This window comes from Helobdella robusta, assembly GCF_000326865.2.
Source record: "Helobdella robusta unplaced genomic scaffold HELROscaffold_4, whole genome shotgun sequence".
In the NCBI taxonomy this organism is placed as follows: Eukaryota; Metazoa; Annelida; class Clitellata; order Rhynchobdellida; family Glossiphoniidae; genus Helobdella; species Helobdella robusta.
The window spans coordinates 4,706,195-4,721,492 of NW_008704902.1; the positions used below are offsets into that span (position 1 = coordinate 4,706,195).

Genomic DNA, 15,298 nt, shown 5'->3' on the forward strand with positions numbered 1-15,298 from the left:
AGTGTTATATCCACCTGCATGGTAGAATTACGCTAAATAATTAACTGTGGTTATTTTGTTATATTTGTTATTTTTGCTATTTGTCATTGATTGGTAAACCATAGAATTTTTCCATAACTTAGAGGGTTGTAAAATTCTACTGTTGAGGCTCTATAAGATGTTGCAAATAGTGAATTCAGTGGTGAGGCTGGAAGCGAAGTCGTAAATGGGATTTATATGGTTACTTGGATTAATTTAGTGTTTTTATTACTGTTGGCATTCAAATAAACGTTCAACAAAGTTTGTGTTTGAAGCAGATGTGTTGATCTATCGGAAATCTTAAACCTTTGGAATAACAGTTGGCGATCATTGGAAGCTACAACACTGGTGCTGGAAAAATAGAGATCATTGAAGTTATTACACTGGTGTCGGTAGTAACGAGCGTTAAAAGTTCACAACAAAAGTTTGTTGTTTTTATTTTTTCTTTCACTTTATTAATTTTTCATTTTCCTTAATGTTTGAACGGATTTTTTAGCCATTGTTTCTGATGTCTTCACCTCCATCCATGCTGATGTCATTATCGTTACCATCGTCTCCATCGTTGAACCCTCGTTGGGGCTGATGGTGTTTGAACTGTTGGTGATGGTGTTGGTGGTGATGTCGTTGTTGTTGGTGGTGGTGGTTATGCCTGGTGAATCGTTTCGCTCCATGAGAAGTGTAACGTCATTGCTATCATTCTTGTTGCTTTCGTTGTTATAGTTTCTATGTTTGGTGTTGTCGTTGTGAACAAATTTTCTGTCGTATTTATCGTTGTCATTGTTGTGTTCATTCTCGTTGTTCAAGTTGCAGTTGACATTGTCGGCAGATTTGAGAGAAAGCTGTTCAGCGCGGAAACTTTCATTGACGGCATTCAACTTGCTCAACGGCAAACAATTAACATGGCCGTCCAAGTGAACGTTGTTAGCACTGCAGTTTTTGAGGTGTCTGGGTGGGTGTTGGAAGGTTCCATCCGCTGTGAACATCATCTCTCCAGTTGGAGGGGAGAGAGGATTGGTGGCAATTTGTGGTGGTTTTGTTTCTGCAAAGCTCCCAGGCTCAAGTAATTTTCTGTCGCAACCAAATGCTTCGTTTGAATTTTCTTTGTGATTATTTTGAAGTTTCGAAGATGGATTTATTTGTTGTTGTTGTGATGCTAGCGGACATTTGATTTGACCGGCAGACAAATTATTTCTCTCGGAATGCTTACGTTTTCTCTTAAAAAAGATGTTTCTATTTTTAAAGAGTTGAACGAATGATGTTCTGAATGACTTGCTCATGATGCAGTAGATGAAGAAGTTGATGGGGTAGCTGATGAGGATGAGGAGGTTCAGGAGGATCGAAAAGTGCAGCTGACTGCTCTGACTGATGAACTGTTCGGTGAAGTACATTTTTTAGAATGAGTCAACATTAAAAGATTTTTCATAAAATTAATTTCGAATTGAAATAATTAAAAAAAATGATAGCCACACAATTGGTATTCAGATTTAAAAATTTTTAATATTTTAAATAAAATATATAGTTTGGAGATAAAACACGACTTGAAAAATTTTCAAATATCATACCAATTTTTTTTACAATTCAAATACTTTATTACCTTTGAAACAATTAGAAATGATTTCTGAAAAAAAATAAGAACAGACGAAAAACGTTTCAGAGCGATTGCATAGGCAGATTAATGCCAAACTCTTGAAAGTATCGTAAACCTGACAATTGGAATAATTTCGAATTTACTCACACCTACACTCGTGTATTGAAGAGTTAGTTGGTCCAGCAGATAAACTACAAGCATGCAAATAGTTAAAAAATAATAAAATTGGAGAATATACGTACACGCGTTTTTGAAAATTTTTTCAAAAAATACAAGCAAACGATTTTTTCCATCACCACACTCCTTTCTGCTGCAGCACAAAAATGTGCAAACACCTTCTCATCAATGACACAAACAATATCAAATTCGACCTCTCACCAACATGTCAGATCCGCCACTTGTACTGCACATACCTACTTTAAATTCACGTTGGATAATGAAAGAAATTCATACAAATGTGATGAACCTACCATAATATTATTTGTGATTCAGGTGTTTGTCGAGGGCACATATTGCATCTTCAGCGTGAACGTTAATGTAATATATATAAAATGATACGTTACAACGTTAACTGAAGATTTGGAGATAAAGATTGCATAATTAATAAAACGAAATGGACAAAAAATTTTCAGTGCTATCTCCCGTGAATACCAGATTAGTGTTTGAGAATCAGAACTTTTTGTCAAACAGCTTATTAAATAAACTTAAAGCTCGCGCGTTTTTAAAAAATGTACGAACCCACCAAAGTGAAACATAATTTAACATGTGATTTGGAAGTAACTTTATTGTTTTAAAACCTATACCTTAGTCCAAACTCTGTCGTTTTTTGAGTTAGAATCAGTAGTTGTATAGTTTAATGATGAGACCTTTATAAAAAAAACTCTAAACGATCAATTGCTTATTAATTACAAATTCAACATTAAAAATGCAATTGATATACGTACGCAACATAAATTTTCAAATTGAATTACTTGCCTCCGTACAGATAATCAAATGACCCACAATATTAATGTGATATTCTCGGGAGGAGGTGCATTATTTTTCTGAAAACTTAAAAAAAAGCAACTCGATAAAAATTGAATTTTGTTTTAGTAGGCTGATGTCGCTCGTGCATTTGACTGGCTATTAACGAGTCACAAAAATTGATCCCCGGTAAAGATATAAAAATTGATTCAGTGAATCACGAGGAATTTTGCACTCCGTAATATTTCATTCATTGCAAGTTTTGAAACATTAACTCCAAAAAAAAGAAAAATTTCAAACTCGATGAGTTTATTAGAAATTTCTGAAAAACTAAATATTCTCATTTTTTAACAAGACTTCTTTCTACTGTTTTATTTTTTGGGTATTTATTGGTTTATTTCATAACTCAGCTGGTTTTCATTTACTCATTTTTTATTCTTAGACTCAAAATAACAATTGAAATAGAAATTGCTGGAGTTTGGTTTAATTAATGTCCTGTGTGTCGTGAATTATACATTTAAAAAAATATCATCCATCAATCAAATTTCAGAAATTAATTTTCTCCTTTTATATGCCATTCATCCTTCCATCCATTCATCATTTATTTTATTTTTTGTCCATGCATCCAGTGGGCAAACCCCTCCCCACAAATGACCTTCACCTTATCCAGCAAACACGTGCAGAGCGTGCAAGCAATGCGTCGGAATGATGTTAGTCAGGCACAGTCAGGTGCATCACAATCAATTAATTATCTCTCTCTCTCATTTTCCACCGATATCAAAAGTTTACGTCACTTTTATCATTCTATTGTTCCTCTGTTCCCAACTTGAAAGGCCCTTCCAAATTAGTAATTTTGTGTTGTTTTTTTCAAGCTCATTGCACGTGCAGTTGTTGTGTGATATATATGTACGTATGTGGTTGTGTAATAAATGTATGTATGTTGTTGTGTAATATATTTTATGTATGTTGTAGTCTAATATATGTCTGTTTTTGTGTAATATATTTTATGTATGTGTTCCACATTATTTAATTTTTAAAACAATCTAAACAGAAACAATCAAAGGCAAATGAGAGTCGACGAAGAGCAGAAGAAGAGCTACATCGCTAACAAACCAGCCACTCAACTCGATCAGCATTCGTCTTCCAGTCAGCAGCTAGTGCACGTGCCATGTAAGAACTGCTCCACGTCACAGTTGTTTTATTCCATCCTCCCCTTTAATTGCATCTCATTCTACGCTTCATGAACAAACGTCACGAAACGAAAGCTCGGAGGACAGCACCGCAAACAACGATCCCCACCACCGCCTCCTACAACAGTAGCCATCACCTTCCTTCTACTGGCTTTTTCAATTCATTTTAGTCTTATGCTTATTTACGTAAACATTATCATTTTTGTTTTCTTAATTCGTTATTGAAAAATAATTGTAACTGCTTTCTTGATGTTATTGAAAAAAGAAAAACATTGGAACGTCAGCTTTGGAAGAATAGCATTAGGAAACTAATGTTGGCAGTTTGAAAATTGCAAAAGAGGTTCATGCAAGCTGCCAAGTTGGCCTGCTTATATGACTGCAACACTTGGATGGGACCGTAAATGTGAACCACGAAAAGGAGTATGTCTTGCTTGAAGGTTCAAAAACGGGCAGGACAATAAAGATTTTTAATTTTTTAAAGAATGTGGTTGAGATTGTGTTGTAATAATCGTATGCTATGCTAACATCTCATGCAATTAAAATTATACTACATTAACACATTTAATTGAAATAAAGTCACTTCAAACAATGTTCACAATTGTTATTAAATCTCATTCATTATTTAAAATTTACGTTATCAATCAAAACATCAATCATTTATTATTTAAAATCTATATTATCAATCAAAACATTTAAATGCATCATTCAATAAACAAATTACAAACAGCTATAATAATGAAAAAAACTATGTTGAAATTATTCCAGGAAGTCGTCAGCCGGCAACAACAAGGAGAGAAAGTAAAATGAATTTGAATGTAAAATGGTTTCCCTTAACAACCGACCAGCTCGTTGCATTATGTAAAGTGTGATAAGATGTAATACTTCTACTGCCAAATTATTCAAATTTTTTTCGCAACTTTTTGTTCGCTAACCAAAAAAAACACCCGAGACAGAATTGTTTCAACGTAAAAAGGTTTTAACGCCTAGTTTTTTTTCGCCGGTGCTAAGATGTGTTAATGAAAAAATGGAAAACAAGAAAATTGTAAATACAAACAAACGATGCGACTACATATGCATGGCAATGCCACTGATCATTGTAGTATTATTAAAAATGCCATCATCAGCAAACAAGGGTATCTTTCTTTTCTATATGATTATAAGCTTAGACATAATTTATAATGAGAATAATAATGACGCTAGGTAGTACAAGCATTACTGTTTACGATAATAATACTATTTGGTGAGTTTAAATAAGATTACTTATTGCCGGTGTTAATAAAGATGATTAAATTTAAATTAATAAAAAAATAATATTTAATAGGAAAGTGAAATATTGAGACACTCCTCATAATCATGTTTCGGTTCTCTTTCTATGAAAATAAAATGAAATTACATCTAATAAGTGCATAACGACTTCGAAATGACTTGCCAAGTGAAAGCATGTTGAGTGATTAGCTTAGAATTAAAAGCATCGTAACCTTTTGTAAGGATTTATTTATTTATATGTTTAGCCTGGTAATATTCAACATCATTTGCCTTAACATTAGTTTTACAACGATATTCGCTAACGGTCGCTAATATTAAAGTAAAATGTAAAAAAATTGACAAGGAACAGAGAGGACAGGGAAAGTCGAGAAAGCATTTTTTGTAGGCATGATTTTTAACAAGCACAAATAACTTCATCAAGGCAACACAGTGCATTAAGGGTTTCATGTTCAGAAAAAAGTCACATAATGTTCCACAGTGCTTAAGTAAATAAATTCGCTGTGCGTGAATTTCATTACAAACATTACATTGCATGTTTTATTATTATGAAACAACGCTAAAAGTTCTGACTTGTTCAGTTTTTGATGATAATGGAACAGAAATTGCACATGAATGTGAACAAATACACCACCAGCCAACACGCAGCAGAGTTCCAACGTTGAAATCCATTAGCTCCAAAAACATTAAAGAAAGATAAAAACTTTCGTTTCTGCTTTTACGCTGTGTTTTGGTGCACATTTTTTAAATATTTGTTTAGGAAAATATTTTACAGCAGGTTTTAGATGCGTATGGTACACGGATGTTGCTTAAGTCTATTTCAGAATATTAAAACCAGAGTTTATAATGCATTTGCTTGCTTGTACAGTGAATGACCTAATTGTATGGTGATGCTTTCATCTATTTACGAGAGGATGTCTCATGTAACTTCATGAAAGAGATAATTATTTTACAATATTTGTTGTTCATTAATTGCAAGTCGTCGCTTGATAATGGTTTCAAATTTTTTTCTATTGCAACTTTTGTCTCGTGTTCTTTTTTCATAGTGAATATAAATTTTGCCCACTGCATCGAAATTAATAAATTCCAAATTATCTTTTTCTTTTTTTATGTCGAAAACTTGGCAGTAGCAGATGGCCAATGATGCTCGACGATACATTTCTATCTAAGTAGCGAAAGCAGTATCGACGCGCATTATTTTTTGTTAGTGGCGTTGACAATCTTAAGATTTTAATTGATTGATTAGATTGCGTCTTTTGATAAAATTAATCTTTTTTCATGTTTTTGCAACTTCATTCCACTGCATGAATTATAATCTTTACATCAATAAATCGTCATTGAAGAACAACAACACCGTTATATAAATTGACATAGGCGAAATAATTTTCTATGTAATTTTCATAATTTTCCAACTTTAACAACTAAATTCACTTTGTTTGCATTGATGAGCTAATCCCATTAAATATCGAATTATTTAGTTTGGCTTAGAAAAATTTCCTTTGCACTCAATCTTCATCTTCTAATCAATAATGTGCATGCGTGCCAAACTTCTTGATTGCACTGAACTCGTTTCTTACCTGTCTGTGTGTGTGTGTGTGTGTATTTATTTGCCTGCCTATCTGGTTTGTTTATGTCTGAGGTTTGTAAAATAGCGCTTACATCAATATGTCTGAGTGGAAGTCATAAAAATATTTGCTAGTATTAAAACAATTATGGTATTGTTAGTGGTTGTGCTTAGAGAGGTCCCCTGCAGTGGCGGATCTAGGAGGGGGTCAGTGTCGTGAGCAGTATCTTTAATAAAAGTCAATAAAACTCATTGCATGGACAGAAAAAGCCCCGTTTTATGTCCAAAATCGTCGACCGAAAATGGACGTAATAAGTAAAAAAAGGTCTTCAGTCACATGACCACAAATCTTGGCCACCGTCCAAAGTTTAAACATTTTCAAAATGTCTTCCGATCTTCAAATCTAGATTTGTATGAGATTCACACGTTTCAATATAATGTATACAGTTATAAATCGAAAATTCAATCTCTAACGAAATTAAGATTTAAGCAACGAAACGAAAGTAAATTTTGTTGACGATAAAAGTTCAGAGTAAATATGTTAATGAGTGTTCATGAAGTATGGATGGGAAACGAGGCAGCTGATTAAGATGCATCCACCATGCAATTGAAGTTGCTATCTTGCGGATAATACATTCTTATCTTGATTATTTTTCGTCGTTTGATCCGGCCATGATAAAATACTGAACGTCATTTTTATTCCAAATTGCCGTATTTTTATTTGTAAAAGTCAAACATTTTGTCTTGAATTTTGTATTATTCGGCATACAAAAGTACACAAAAACGTATGATTGGCTGTTCCGTTATTTTCTTTCAACTAATTATGCTCGTATCAGTTATTTGTACACATCATATTGAACGTTTGAAGGGCCACAAAATTGTTTTCAAAATATACTGCGTCATGACCAAACATGACAATATTGGTGTTGGCACTACGTTAAAAATATTGTACACTATCTATTTTTTTGGCACTGACTCTATATGTTACAAAACATTATTCTTTATATTATTTACGTGTTTCCCATTCACATACGTGCCTATATAATAAAAAGTATATTCGTACTCTTATCTCAACATTGGCCAGGTAATAACTATATATCATTCATCATTAATTATTGATGAACCAAGCATCAACAATCTGTATAATATTTATAGGGACGATTCATTATGCACGTGTCTCTCATGTCTCTTCCACCTCCCAACAGCATACTCCCACCTCCACAACATGCCTTCATAGTCCTTATTTTCTTCATCCTCTTCTTGATATTTCACAGAAACTCAATCAAAATTGAAACGCTGAACAATTAATCAAAAGTTTAATTTTTTAAATGCAAAGGCTTATAAGTTTTGTTTGTTAGGAAGCATGTGATGTTTCTGTCGTCTTGTATGATGTGAGCGTGAATTTCATAAACTAAACAAAATTGAAAATTTTTTAATTGGGTTGTTCATAATTTCACTGTAGTTTTTCAGTTGTTCGTTCAGTTTTTGTTGATGTTGTCAACACGTGGTTGTATCATTTCTGCTAAGTAGGTTTTAATCGTTCGTGCTAATATTGATGGTTGTAATAATGATTCCTTTAATGGTGCTGCTATTTATCTGTTGCAACAGCAATATTTTTATGTTTTTGTAATTAATTTTCTTCTTTTAATTGTTTTGATTGTCTTTGTTGTATACTTTGTTGAGCTTATCTCGATGTCTTCCAACAATTCTTTCTTTGTTCACCTGCTGCTTGTTCATGTTGGCTTCCCATCCTCTTAGGTCATGTTGGCTTTCCATCCTCGTATATCATGTAGGTTTTCCATCTTTTTTCGTCATGTTGGCTTTCCATCTTCTTACGTCGTGATGGTTTTCCATTCTCTTACGTCAGGTTGGCTTTCCATTCTCTTACGTCAGATTGGCTTTCCATCCTCTTACGTCAAAGCGGTTGACCTTGTTCTCGTAGTTGTTTTTTTATTTTTAAATCAAATAGTGACAATAATTTTTATGTAAAAGTTTTTAAAATTATAATGTGAAAACAATAATGAAAAAATTTGTTTAAGAAAATTCAAACGAGAAGTTGGAGCTATCACGTAGGTGGCGTGAACTTGGGCAATAATAATAAGTATTTCTATGAAAAAAACTAACTATAGCGATGACGAGACAGTTGATCTCATTATTTTATGTTGATGTATAAAAATATTTTAATTATGGAAAACTTCAAAAATAATCAACGCGTTCTAACTTCTTCTAGCATATCTATCTAGTGGCAAAGGGGATGACGGTGCAAGCCAGGGCAGTTGCCCGCGGCACCATTTTAAGAAGGCGCATTTCTAAGAACTTTTTTCATAAAGGAATATTATTCATCAAAGTTTGCAACCAAGACCAACAGAAACGACATCATAAATAGACATAATATAAACAAAATTGTGGAATAAAATTATAAAGTAGTAGGCCGCACAAGTTCGCAGTTAAAAGAAATTAGCATCTTAAGGAATAAGTTAGTGGTTTCGATATAGATCGCCAAAACATGTAAATTTCAGTTGAAGTGCGCAAATGAGGGATTTGTCCATGGCGAATTTTATGGTGCCGACGCCACTGCCTTAATCTGCAGATAATAAAAAACGCTTGAAAACAAAAACTAAAATATCTAGAAAACAAAAATGATTTATCGTCAACGACTTAAATAGCGTAGAAACAAAAGATTGGAAAGAAAGAGTGAATGGACGTTGAGAAGAAGGTCCCACTCATAAAACATCCACCGATGAATGACGAACGTGTAGTTTATGGCTGGCGCTTAATACAATATTAATTTGCAACTTCAAATAAATCACTTTCTTCTTTGATGCAAAAATATTTCGTGTGACTTTAATAAAACATCCTCAGAAAATATATGATCGTTTTTAAGAAACACTTCCGTATCTGAATGCCATAACGCTTCATTGAGGCATTATTTCTCGTCGCATTTTTGGATCAGTTGAGATTTATTTAATGTTTTGTCAGCCATATATGGAAATATTTTGGTGTTATGAATGAATAAATACGATCAAATTTTGTTCTCACAACTTCAGCAACTTTCCAGGCCAAATTGAACATTGCACGCACGCATGCATGCACACATCAGTTTCAACATGCTCTGAGTGGCCAGAGCAACAAAAACAGCACAAACAATTATTTATCACGTACCCTGCAAATCCATCTTAGTCATATCTTCGCGAGCATTTAGTCTTTATTAGTAACTAAATGAAGTTTCACTATATACAAATAAATCAACTATTCATTTTTTATCCAACTGACTCACAGTATAAGACGAAACAATGGCAACAATTATATATTTACAATTGAGACATTCGCAACAATTTTAATTTAATAAGAAGAAATTTACAGAACAAAAATACTTTTCAAAATTAAACTCCAGTTAAAAATAAATAGTTATTATAATCGGCGATAAAGCATGGCTGATCTTATTTGTTCAAAAATTGCTTTCTATATTCCAGCTCTGTAATATGCACATTTTTGTTTTTTGTTCATAAGCCTCCATGAACATATTTGCCGACCTGCTCTCATATACTTTCTTATATTGTATGCCACCGGAGGCTGTATATCATTTAACAGTTTTCGAGTTTCTAACAAGCCAGGTCATTGCATGCTAATAACCTGAGACATGACATTTTTACCAACTGAGATAACTAATTCACTAATCAGTAGTAAAAGTTATGTACTGTAATGTAAGTTTCGTATGATAAATAATATATATACGTTTTGTATTGCCTGTTGTTTTTGTTGAATGTTTTTGTATTGTATAATGTATGTTTCTTTATTGTATATATTTTACATTTTGTATGAATATTATGCTGCTTGTTTTCTATTTAATTCGGCGTTAAAATGATAACGAGGTTTGAATGGGTGAGGCGTTGTTTTGAAAAATAAAAAAAAATTAAAATTATTTGAAACTGGTTCATGCAAAAAAAATAATTGCTGCATTTTTATGATCTACATTTGTTTTTATAACATTTACAGCCCACATCATTTTTGCGAACTTTCAAAAATTAGAATTTTTTTATACGAAAATAATTATTTTACAAAAGGAATTCTATAAAAAAATAACTTTTCATTGACTTTTCACAGCTCACAAATGAATGAAAATTAAGTATCAGCCAGTGTCACATTAAATGGTTCCATCAACATTTAATTGAATTTAACGTATACATACTGTAAGATGACAATTTTAACATTTGATGGAATAATTTTCATTTCAGTAAAATGTGAAAACTATTTTTTCAAATTTTTTAATAGCTAAATGTATGAAACGCATTTCATCGTAAGTTTTCATGAAACTCCAATGAAAGTTGAAATATAATGAGAGGTGGACAGTGCGTTGCATACATATTAAGTAGCATGTTTTGTAACTGAAGAGCGCCTGTTGAATTAGTTGGCACCACACACACACACACACACACACACACACACACACACACACACACACACACACACACACACACACACACACACGTTCATGATTGTGCGTTCGCAATATCGGGTCGTGTTATCAGTTCTCAAACGTTGTTTAGCTGTTCACGCCTGTTTTATGAACGCGTTCGTACTTTGTCCCGTTCGTCATTAATTTTCAATGGCCGCCGCCCACCGCTTAATGGACTGCCGCAGGTTATTAATATTATTAGATTACCGTAACTTCCCAACCGTTCAACGCGCCCAACGAATTCTCGGTGCAATGAATGTTTGATTACATTTATTCTTTCGTAACAACTTTTTCGAATTTTTCAAATTTTTTAAACAATTTTGCGATAATTTGAAAAATAATTTTAAAATAAACATAGGTAGGATAGGGATCACCTGATTGCAGATGATTAAAACAAATGAATAATAATAAATGTCCTGGGAATGATTCATGGAATTATTTTCCTGAAAAACCAACAAAACTTTTAATTTATTGCAAGCGTGATAACAAATTTTTGCATTTTGATCAATTCTACATTCAAACGTATGTCACATAAAATGTGCATAAAAACTTTATTGACGTTTCACGCGTCGGTGAACGAACAATTTAGAACAGCAACTGATTGAATATCTGTTGAATGGAGCAACAAGATAGAAGGAAATGGCGATGGCAGCAGAACAATCAAACCATTCGTTGCATGGGATCAACAACGTTTCAACTAACAACAACAAACACAATAACAACATCAACAACAACAACGAAAATAAGATTAATAATAATAATAATACATTACTTTTCATTAAGTTGGCAAATAATCTATAATCGGCAAATAATATCTAAGTTTTCGCTTGATGAAGTATTCTCAACATTGAATCATTATTTTTTAATTTATTTTTTGACATCAATTATCAAAATTATCAAAACGGAAAAATTTATGTCTTTGTTAACACGCACCTTAATATGGAGGTAGTTTTAGTTTAAAAATTTAAGCGTGAAATTCAGCTTTAGCCAAAACGCGCCACTAATTTTGCTGGCGTCTGTTGTGAAGAGCGGAGAAAATATTTCAATTCATTATAAAACTACCGATGATGCATTATACACTATTTTTTAATGTTCACATAATTCAAAATCATTCATTCAAAGTTCTGTTTCAGAAACTAAAGTAAGAATTTTTTTAGTTTTCATTCATTGAATTAAATTAGATTAATATCTGTTTCGGTTCTTATATTCATTGTTTCAATATTCAACAAACCACAAAAGTTATTTCTGATGCCATATTTTGTGCTGCTACTTCCAAAAAATGTAACACTGAAAATCATTATGAGCAAAAATTCGAAAATTTCAAAGAGCACGAACGCAGTGCACGCGCCTGCATATTAATCTACCTCTCATTGTTTCAACTGATTTTTTACGTAAACACAATCTAAAATCAAAATTAATTGTAAAAATAAGTTTATTTGAATTTCCATTTTTCAATATTTTTATTCGAATAAAACTGTGAAACATTACATGCTGAATTAGGTATTTTATAAAGAGCAAAAGTTTGTCCAATAACAATTTTTTTATAATTAAAAATTCAGTTTTAATTTATAACTTGTGATATATATTACAAGAAATACGAACCTCGATAGAGAGATAGAAGCCAGCAACCATTATAACGTAGAAGATGGCGAGGGGCAGTTCGAGCACGAGGAACATGCCGACGACGACGACGAGCATCATGGTGGATGTGTGGCTCTCACACAAACAGTTGACTGCCGCTTTTCCATGCAGCTTCATCTTCAGCAGTTTGATTCTTCTCTCTCTGGCTTTCTTCATCTCCCTGATGAGGATGTGGTTGACGATGACTAGAGCTAAGCAAGGCAACACGTAGATGAAGAAAATGCGAATGACGAAATAATAGATGAAGATGTATACTCGGTTGTAGTTTTTCATCAAACTTCGTTGCTCTAAGTAGCATCCATTTATGAGGTGTTTCGATTCATAACTGCCCATATCATTTTCATCGTTGATAATTGTATTGCTTGAATAATTGTGAACAAAGCAATTGCTGGTTCTATTAATAAAATCGCACTCATAAGAAGTATTCGTATTCATGTTCTGGGTGTTGTACGAATTTATTTGTGCTGTCGTGTTGGCAGCATTTGAAGAATGAACGATGTGCTGAGCCGAATAGACGTGAAGAGAAAAAGATTGGTTGAAATAACTAGGCACCACGTTTGATTCAGAAAAATTTTGGTTTGAAGATTTTTCTTTTATTTTTAATTTCATTAATTTTTCATGATTTAAATTTTTTGTGAAGACAATGGTTCTGTTCTCGCCAATGAAATATTCTTCAGGTAAGTAGTTGTACTCGAAAAATTTGCACGAATGCACCAAGACGGACATGACGAACACGAAAATAATGACCTTCACCGTTTTGGAAACTGTACCAAGCCTTTTGGCCTTGATTGGGTGGCAGACAAAGAGGTACCTTTGCAAAGCAAGTGTGACAGTGAGCCAGATTGAACAAGTGTGGAAGATGGTGGGGATGACATCTTGGAAGGCCACGTAGATGGGGCAGACGTGGTAGGGCACGTAAGGGAGATAATATTTGTAGAGACCCGTTGTGTAGAAGTAGAGGAAGAAAGGGAGAGGTGTCACACCTGGACAGGAAATCAATTTATATTTAGTTGTTATAAAATATCTAACAAGGCCGTTTTTCAATTATTTCAATTTTTAAGATCGGGGATATGGTGAAATCTGTTTTTAAATTTACGAGGGATGTATTAATTTTAACAAAAATGTGTACTGTATAAAAATGTTCAATAAATGTTGAATGATTTTATTGAAGTTAATGACAGTATTTGTAACAACGTAAATCTTACTAGAACTATTATCATGAAAACCTTTCTAGTCCTAATAAGAAAAGCTCTACAAGATCTGTTATAATGAATAGCTTACTCGTGAGAGTGTCAGACATTGCCAGTGCCACTAACAAGACAGAAGTTGGATTCCTCATCTTCTTTTTCATCAGGACCAAACAAACGAAAAAATTGGTGACCAACGTGATGAGGCAGATCGGTGGCTCAAAGACTCCATAGACGAGTGCCGTCAGAGAACTCCCATCCAGCCGCTTCATCAACCTCTCGTTGACGACAGCGTGCGACTGAATGCAGTTTGTTTCGTTGTTCATCGTGCAGTCAAAATGTTTTTTGGTGCTCGTCATTGCATCACGCTCGATGACCACCGAAACATTTCATGTCCAGCAGGAAGTTATCCATCTGAGAGTTAAATGAGTTTTTCATGGTAGAAAATTTGATCAATTTTAAAACTATATGTGACAAAATTGATTATGTTCATAATTTTAAAGTTCCTCAATTACTTTTGCAGCATTATTAAATTTTGTAAAAAAAAACTGCTACATATATCATAAAATATCTTTAAAAAATAAAATATCATCGCTAAATAACTTTTATTTAATTATTTTTTCGGATAACTTTTATTTTTGGGTAATTATCATCATGCTGTTGAATTATTTGGCCTAACACAATTTTTTGAAATTTTAATGACCTTTTGGAAATGAAACTTTTGTTATCGAGAAAATAACTAACAAACAACAACAACAATAATCATGCAACAATCAAATAATAATGAACAGCAGCTAAATAACTAATAGCACCATGGAATTGATTCTGTGAAAATCAGCGTCAAGTCACAACAATTGTTTTAACCGACAATATGGAAAAGTTTCATCATCCACATTCTTTGTTTCTAATATACCAAAATACTGCTTACTTTTCATTCAGTAATTTCCACACAAATCTTATCTTATTTCTATTCGTTTTCTTAATTATTTTTATCTTGTAAACTCGTAAAATGAAGCGTATAAGATTGCTTTTTGAAAAATATTTTTATCAACAAACAAACGGAAAATTATCAACAATAAAAAGTGATAATGAATTTGAAAAAAAGCAATGCAGTTTTGAAAATTGAATAACCTTTTAACTCACCCTTCAACATCAACAATACATCATGTTCAATACACACAGCGTTTGAGATAGATAATTATAATTGAGGCTGAATAGTGATAATATACATGCAGGCTGTCAGTCAATGCGCACAAAATGACAGTGAGTTATCATGATAGAGACAAAAAATATACAGTATTAAGAACTTGAAAATTTTTTAAAAATTCAAAATTTGGCTTAATCAAAAGTCATACTACAGAAATTATTCAACCAATTCGGAAAACATGATAACTTGATTTTCTGTGGACAAATAAGAAGTTAGCCATT

The 15,298-nt window shown here is 32.8% G+C and overlaps 1 protein-coding gene across 1 annotated transcript; it reads right to left on the reverse strand.

Moving 5' to 3' along the window:
* Nucleotides 1–1,256: 1,256 nt before the first annotated feature.
* On the reverse strand, nucleotides 1,257–14,142 carry HELRODRAFT_66728 (hypothetical protein; the record flags this gene model as incomplete). Its single annotated transcript, XM_009024210.1, has 4 exons — nucleotides 1,257–1,388; nucleotides 12,645–13,044; nucleotides 13,375–13,666; nucleotides 13,965–14,142. Coding segments are annotated over 4 exons (1,002 nt in total), but the record flags the coding sequence as incomplete, so codon positions are not given.
* Nucleotides 14,143–15,298: the final 1,156 nt, after the last annotated feature.